This window comes from Mobula birostris, chromosome 1 (assembly GCF_030028105.1).
Source record: "Mobula birostris isolate sMobBir1 chromosome 1, sMobBir1.hap1, whole genome shotgun sequence".
In the NCBI taxonomy this organism is placed as follows: Eukaryota; Metazoa; Chordata; class Chondrichthyes; order Myliobatiformes; family Myliobatidae; genus Mobula; species Mobula birostris.
The window spans coordinates 138,248,658-138,257,027 of record NC_092370.1 but is presented as its reverse complement, the minus strand read 5'-3'; the positions used below and the strand labels follow the sequence as shown (position 1 = coordinate 138,257,027).

The 8,370-nt window shown below is 40.5% G+C and overlaps 1 protein-coding gene across 4 annotated transcripts in view; it reads left to right on the top strand.

Moving 5' to 3' along the window:
* The first annotated feature begins 3,609 nt into the window (after positions 1-3,609).
* The window catches only part of neto1l (neuropilin (NRP) and tolloid (TLL)-like 1, like), a 292,908-nt gene continuing 288,147 nt past the window's right edge, over positions 3,610-8,370 (top strand). For 3 of the 4 annotated variants that reach the window (XM_072273395.1, XM_072273488.1, XM_072273663.1), the window contains exons 1-3: positions 3,610-4,603; positions 5,414-5,467; positions 6,974-7,102. In XM_072273395.1, coding sequence (XP_072129496.1) covers positions 4,570-4,603; positions 5,414-5,467; positions 6,974-7,102 — 217 coding nt within the window. In that variant the 5' untranslated portion in view covers positions 3,610-4,569. The remainder of the gene's footprint in view (positions 4,604-5,413; positions 5,468-6,973; positions 7,103-8,370) is intronic. The other variant, XM_072273579.1, reaches the window with a different exon arrangement.

Below are 8,370 nucleotides of genomic sequence, written 5' to 3'. Positions count from 1 at the left end.
AGAATCTGAGGGCCAAGGAATATCTTGTGGACATTATCCGTAAAGGAATGATTGAATAAATGCTGAATCTAAAAGTTTTCTTTTTTTTGTAATTTATTTTTTATTGAAGTTCATCATCAAACAAACATTTCCATAAGATGTATTTCAGATATTGTACATATATATCATGTAGTCATATATGCCACAAATCTCCACATAATATTTGTCTGAAGTATACACTTATAGAAAAGAGAGGAAAGAAAGAACAAGCAAAAGGAGAAAACTATGTACAAGTAGGGAGCGGTCTTTCTTTTTACAACATATTCATTGATTTGTGAAAATAAAATCAGCCCTATGAGGTGTTATGTAGTTGAACCATTTTTCCCAGTATGAATCAAATTGTTCCAATTTATGATTACCAGATGCTGTTATCTTCTCCATTTTGTAAATGTCCGTTGTAATTTCCATCCATGCATTTAAAGTTGGGCTCTCCTGTGATAACCATTTCCTGGTAAGAGTCTTTTTTCCAGCCACCAGCAGTATATTCATTAAATATTTATCTCTTTTCAACCATTCTTGAGGTACATACCCAAAATATATGATTTTACTTTCTAAGGGTATTTCACATTTAAAGATGTCTTGTAAGGCATTGTGTATCCCACTCCAATAGTCTTTGATGATGGGGCATTCCCAGAAAATATGATAATGGTTTGCATTTTGATTTCCACAATTTCTCCAGCAAACAAGGAGGTTACTATCATAATGGGATAATCCAATAGTTTTCTAATGATATATTATAGTTTTCTACACATAATAATTTTCTTTGCTTAAATGAGTAATTTTTGAAAGGCATCTTGGTCAGTGTGCATGAATGAGCCTCCTTCTGTCCTGTGAATCACTATGAATTAATGAATCAAAATATATTCCCAGAAAAACATGTTCTTGATTGGTGCACTGAAAACTCAGAATTAGCACAAGAGATTCTGCAGATGCTACAAATCCTGAGCAACACACACAAAATGCTGGAGGAACTCAGAAGATCAGGCAGCATCTATGGAAATGAAAAAATAAACACAGTCGATGTTTCAGGCGGAAACCCTTCATCAGAATGAGCATCAGCCTTTTGCATGGAGGATGAAGGAAGGGTTGAAGATGTACCTTCCTTCTCAAGGCTGACAATGTAAGTTTTAGACCGTTTGTTAAAATGAGTGGAAAGAAATAAAAATTGTAATCTTGCCTGTAGCATCATATATTAAACTTCAAATGTTGACATGTTCCTTTCAGTCTAAGGATGTTTCTGTTTACAATTTTATGCTATATGCACTTTCCGTGATTAGTTATAGAATTATTTGCTTGTACTAAATTTCTTAGCTTTTATCGGTTTCATTCATCCCTGCAATTAAACCCGTAAAAGGAAAGTATTTTGAGATTTAATTGTAAATGATACTGCTATCAATTTGTGGGATAGGCCATTAAGAATTGATGAACCCATACACATCAGCAGCTTATCATGGGTATATTATTCTTTTGGTATTATATGTTGCTAGGAGCATTCAGGGAAGCCAGGTTAGGAAGTTTCTGCAACAATTTTAGATTATAGCCAAGATCCTTGCAACCACTTGGAGGATAGAAAACTGAAAAGGAGCACCTGGCTGTCAAGTTGGTTTGAAGTGTAAAGAGAATATTAAACTTGTGTCATTATATCTACGGCCAAGCATTGGAGCAGTATGCACTTGGTGACCAACTAATCAGGTACACCTGTACAGCTGCTCATTAATGCAAGTATCTAATCAGCCAATCATGAGGCAGTAACTCAACACATAAAAGCATGCAAACATGGTCAAGAGGTTCAGTTATTGTTCAGACCAAACATCAGAATGGGGAAGAAATGTGATCTAAGTGACTTTGATTGTTGGTGCCAGAAAGGATGGTTTGAGTATCTCAGAAACTGCTGATCTCCTGGGATTTTCACACAAAGCAGCCTCTAGAGTTTACACAGATGATGTGGAAACAAAAACATTCAGTGAGTTGTTCTGAGGGCAAAAAAACGTTGTAAATGAGAGAGGTCAGAGGAGAATGGCCCAGACTGGTTCAAGCTGACAGGAAGGCTGCAATAATTCAAATAACCACACGTTACAACAGTAGTGTGCAAAAGAGCATCTCTGAATGCACAACAGGAACCTTGAAGTGGGTGGGGGAAGCAGCAGAAAACCACAAACATCCACTCAGTGGTCACTTTATGACGCACCTCCTGCATTTTATCTCCTTTTTTGTTACACCGCATGCCCAACGCTGAAGTCTCAGTCCAGCATTACGTGGATAATACACAAGCACAAAGGTATCAGTTAGTGAAGAAAGGATGAGGTTGTTAAGGCAATCAATGTCCAGAAGAACACCTCCGTCCCAATACTCCACTTCGCTCAGTGACTCTGCCTTGGTTGTATTTTAGCCGAGAATAATTCCAGCGAAACCGATTGTTTTTGGTTGAGTGAACGGTTCCGGCTATGTTTTAAATGTTACACTGTATTAGAAATGTTATCAGGTTTGGGGAGTTGCGGGGAATATTGGGCGCTTTTGAAAAAAAAAACCGTGAATTTTTTTTCCCCAGTTTAAGGAAGATTGTTTCGCCCACTTTACTGGGGATCGATTCGAGGATGGCAAGAAGTTCCAGATGTGTTTTTTGCAGAGCGTCCTCGCCTCGTCAGCAAGCGAGGAGCTTCCTATTAATTTAATATTCCGGCATAGATCATCTCATTCCCCCTTCCTTCACCCACCACTCACCGCACCAATTATGTTTTTGCAAGATGATAGAATTGCTTTCTCCGCAGTGAGATGGTTGAACACCGACGGCCAGAGAGGCGATAAATAGAAGTGCTTAGAAAGAAAAAGAATAGTTAGAGGGAGACCAGACGGTAGGAACAGGGCTCCCCCAGTTCTACACCACAACACGCGCACACAAATATCTAAATGTATTTTGACATTTTGCATCGGAAGTATCTGTGCGTATCGCATGCATCACTTTGACTCCCGGTCGACACATACCCCACATGAATCCGCACATCAACCCGAAGGCATGGGGCAATTCAGTTTAAACCACTGAACAGCAAAAATCTCACTCTACATCCGCACGTTCGATTTAATCAGGCAGAGATTTGTTTGGATGCACGTTGAATTTCATCCCCTCAACCACATCCCTCGGAGGGAGGGGGGCGTCCAGAGAGTAGGTGCGAACATATCAAACCAAGAAGTTTATTCATATTTGCAATTGCTGCAATCCACTCGGTGACGGGCAGGCACCACAACTGGTGTGATAGAGCAATGATATGGGTCTTCGCTAGATAGGAGCGATCTGTTTCCACTAATCGTTGAATATTTAGTACATTGAGTGGGGGAGCTGGACAGGAGCCCGCGGGTTCGAAGTCACTGATGGCATTGCCTAGTTGCAACTTGCGGGCTCTGTTTCTATAACGCAAACCCTAATGTCTCGGGCGAGACACTGCCCAACCTTCCACCGTCTGGGGAGAGGGAGCTCGGCGTGAATGCTGCGCATCTGAATCATAAATTTAAAAAAAAAATCATTTGCAGTTGGCGAGCATCGCGCCATGTTCGCTGGGTGCAGATGCACGGTATGTTGACTGCAGCAAGTTCCTGGTGCCGGGGCGTTTGTCATTTGCTTGTTCGTCTGCACTGAATTCCTACCTGTGCCTCTGGACGAGGCTGTGTTGTGATTCGGTGCCTGTCTCCCCCCAGGGCTTTACAGCTGGGTGAATGTTTCGCACCTTGTTTTGCCGTTGTTGCTATTATTGATGTTGCCAGATTCTATCAAATACTTATATTTAAGATTGAATCCACTGTCATGTGACCGAGTCACTTTTTGTTCTCCTTCATCCCTCCCGTTGCCACTGGATTAAAGCGATGAACTTTTCCGTTATTATTTTCGCAACCGCAACGCGGATGGCGTTAGGAGCGACCCCGGTTCTGGTGAGTGGTCGTAGGCCGGCGAGAGAGCCAGAAGTCGAAGTCTAATGCAAAACACGTCCCACAAGAGGAAAGGGGGGCAAAGAGCGATTCGTGCACGAGCTGGAACGCTTTCAAGGGGGAAAATCCTTTAATGCCCGATTATTCGTGATTTTTAAATGGATCTGTCCTTTTTATGGATTTTTTTGTTGCTAAATGCGGCTTGAAAGAGAAGTAATTCTCCTTTTGTACGGATTCTCTCGGAAGATTGCAAAGGTGGAGTGATCAGAGGGCTGATGACGGACCCATTAATCCCTTTAATGCATCCAAGGAAGCAAGGGCTCGTGGAAACATTTATGTGGGAATCGCGGGGATATTCTGATCGGCTGGGGATTCTGTGCGAAACTGCTGGTGATTAGTTTTGGCTGAGTTTGGAGCACACACACACACACACAAATACAATCACACATATGCATAAATATAGTGTTCTGAGTGGAGTTGGAATGTGGATGATCTTCTGCTACCAGCTTTGCTCCTGAATCCATCCATCCATCTGTCTTTCGTCACCCTGTCAGCCACGCATTGCTTAAATGGAATTAGTTTGGATTGGAGCCCCTTGCATAAGAATCAGACATGGTACATGGGCATCGGCTCAGACTGCTTTACGGTAAGTTCTCTCTGTGAGATGCCAGTGTCATGGCGTTAATTTGGCATAAGTTGGGAGGCTGTGGGTCTGTGGTGATCTGCAAGGAACACTAAGGTGCCCACAGGCGATGCACAAACGCAGCTGGGTATTCTACAATATAGATCAGACGGAGGTAACGTCGGGAATGAAGCGGGGGTGGGGGCGGGGTCGAAAGGGAAGAAGGGGAGAAAACAGGCGCCCTCTTGGGTAGTCGTTGATCTATCAGTTGAAACTAAGATAATAAGCAACTGTCTGCATAAGAGCCTTTACTTGTACAGACGATTTTAGTTTTCATTTTACTTCCCAGATACTTGGATTTCGCTTTACTACTATGTACAGTTTCCCTTGCCAATATTAACGATTTAAGCTTAAGTTCCTTAATTCTATTTGTTTCCAAACTTTCAGCGTTGAATGATGTACTGAGAGCTCCCGAGGAAGCTGAAATAGAACTTCAATAGATTATCATTAGTTGCCCGCTGCACGGTAGGCTGTGCATTTAGACTGCCCGCAAACAAAAGTGTGCGTTCATTTCTGTCTGGATACATTTCTGAGTAGGCAGATATAAGAGCCTGTGCGCTTATTGACAAGGGTGGTGTATTAAAATTGACACAAGCATCATCTGAAATGGTGGTAGAAATGTACATGAACTTCTTCCAGCTGTATTGAACAATATTCTGGAGCATTACATCCAGTTTGTAGTTGACGATATCTATTTAACAAGGAGCCAAAGAAATATCTCGGTGATTATTTCTCTCTCTCTCTCTCTCTCTCTCTCTCTCTCTCTTCTTGCAGTTGTATCAAGTCTTATCCTGTTAGGACATTTTGTATCAACAAAAGAGATATCAGGTAAAATTCTTAAAGTGTCCTTTCTTTCATAACGATGTTTTGTTCCTGCAATTTTAATTATCTGATTGTAATCACTGGCGGTAGATAATGTCACTTTTTTTTCGAAATTTACTGCAGTGATGTGTCAAACATTAAAGTCAATCATAGTTTGAAATGGCTGAAGCATTTCTGCACTGCTTTGACAACACAGGACTGCATCAGAATGAGCACTGTTTGCTATTTGCTGGAATAGTTATGCATATTATTCAAAGCAGGGGAGGGAAATGAGAGTCACAGGTTTTGTTTTATACTAAGATTTATCACATCTGCTGCACCCCAGCACACTCAGTACTGAATCATAATTTTCTGTCTCTGAACCAGTTCAGCCTCTCTTGCCTTGCTTCTCTATATTGTCACCAGTTTTAACAATCTCACAATTGCAGAGAGAAAAAAAAGAACCCTGGCTTAATTGAATTACAGAAAAAAAAATATCTCTGATATATTGTCACACTCTATACATGGACTAAGAAGAAATCTCCTGGTAGAGATGGTGTATTAAATTAAATCGATTCTGTTGTAAGTTACTTGTCATGGTATTATAAATAAAATGACACCTCCATTATATTGATGCAGAGAGTACTAGACCTCTGTGGGTCTTAGATATCATGGAAACAGACTCTCAGCTCTGTCAGAAATTTCCACTATCCTGACCAATATTGTGCCCTCCTTTAATATAACTGAAACAACGCTCTCTAAACTTATGCTCTTTGACCAACCTGTATGGGGAAAAAAATTGTTGCTGTTTTTTTTTCAGCGAGTTACTGCTCTTCAAGAGATGAATTAACTCATGCTGTCATACCTTGGGAATATCTTAGGATAAATTAAACATTTACAATTTACTTTTTCCTTATTTTGTGCTTGCATCAACAAATGCAATTTCCAGGCCCAACTGGCCACTGAGGCAAGGGGAGAAAAAAACCAGAGGACATGGGTTAAGGGTGAGGGGGGAAAAGTTTAAAGGGAACATTAGGGGGGGCTTCTTCACACAGAGAGTGGTGGGAGTGTGGAATGAGCTGCCAGACGAGGTGGTAAATGCCGGTTCTTTTTTAACATTTAAGAATAAATTGGACAGATACATGGATGGGAGGTGTATGGAGGGATATGGTCCGTGTGCAGGTCAGTGGGACTAGGCAGAAAATGGTTCGGCACAGCCAAGAAGGGCCAAAAGGCCTGTTTCTGTGCTGTAGTTTCTATGGTTCTATGGATTCCCCTTCTCCCACAAAGATTTACCTGCATCTGCTCCTCATGAACAATTTCATGAAAAATCTAGTTCTCTTTCTTCTATAAAACAGCTGATCTGTAGTTCACAACTCAACACAGAGCACCCCCTTACAATGAGCCTTCATGTTAGCCTTTTCCCATAATGTCTTACAACTAAAGATCAAAATGAGGGAGGCCAACCCCTGCTTTTTAATGAAGTTAGCACCAATGGGTGAGAGTTTGAGGCTAATTCTGATCTCTTTCCAGACAAATCAACCTCTTCAGAGTCAGTGCAATGTGGCTCCTGGATCAAGAACGTGGATGGTGGCTTCTTCACATCTCCCAATTATCCAAATAAGTACCCTCCTGATAGAGAATGCACATATATTATTGAAGGTATGGTCACAGGGAATTGCCAGGCACAATATATTGTAAAAATAATGGAATACAAATTATTATGGAATTTAAAATGAAAACCGTGCAGCAATTCATTTTTTTTTATATTAAATAAGCTCAAATGATTCCGCAGTAAGCCAAAGCAACTTTTATGTCTCTAGCAACTTTGCCTTGCTTAAATCTCCCAAGGTGCTTCACACAAGCAATATCAATCAAAATTTGGCAAGAAGGCACAAAGGGAGATAATTGGGCATGTGGCCAAAATCTTGAACAAAGTGGTAGGTTTTAAGGTGAGTTTTGAAAGTCAGAAAAATGGAGAAGTTTATTCAGAGCTGAGAACCTTGGCAGTTGAAGGTAGGGCAGCTTTATTAGTGTGGTCCAAGAGCCAGAATTGTAAAAGTGCAGATATCTTAGAGGGTTGCATGGCTGGGAAAGATAAAGAGATAGACAAATGTGAAGGATGAGAATCTCATGAGAATACTATAGCTGAGGAAGTGATAGTAGATTAGCGAATGCAGGGGTGAAGAGTAAAAGGAACCATTCCAACAAAGAATATTGGATAAGGTATGGCATGAGAGCACAATGGAATAGCTAAGTCATGGATGAAGGCTTTAGCAACAGATGAGTTAGGGCATGGAGCAATGGTTTTAGGTTTCAGGGTGAAATATAATGCCTTTTGTCAACAGTTGAATTCAGTGTCAGATAATTTCCAGATGTAAGAACGGAGTTGGTGGTTAATATATGTTAATTTTTTTGGGATCTAATCACCATGGCTGTAGTCTTTTCAGTATGTAGGTAGAGGAAATGTATACTCATCATCTCCAGCAAGCAATCTGAAAGATTAAAGAAGAGCGTTTGAGATATAATCATGAGGTTGATTTAGACATTATCAGGGTATATAAATGGACACAAAATTTTCAAATGTCCATGGGAAAAATATGGAAGGCATTATTAAAAGTAATAACATGGGAATAGAAGGAGAAAGCATGGCAGTTGATTCTTTGGCTATGTTAAGAGGAATAACAATAAAGATAGGCAGTCCCGTGCTATTGTACTAAGGTGGACAGATAGTGGAGAATAGTGTAGTTAACTGTGTAAAAGCATGGAGACAGGTCAAAATGAAAGATGAGGATGATAATCTTTGTATGACCATGTGCGATGTAACTTGTGACATTGATCAGACCCACTACTCTAATGAGGAAGAGATGATTAGAAAAAATAATCAAGCAGTGAATTCTGTGAAATAAAGCACAGATAGACAAAATTTA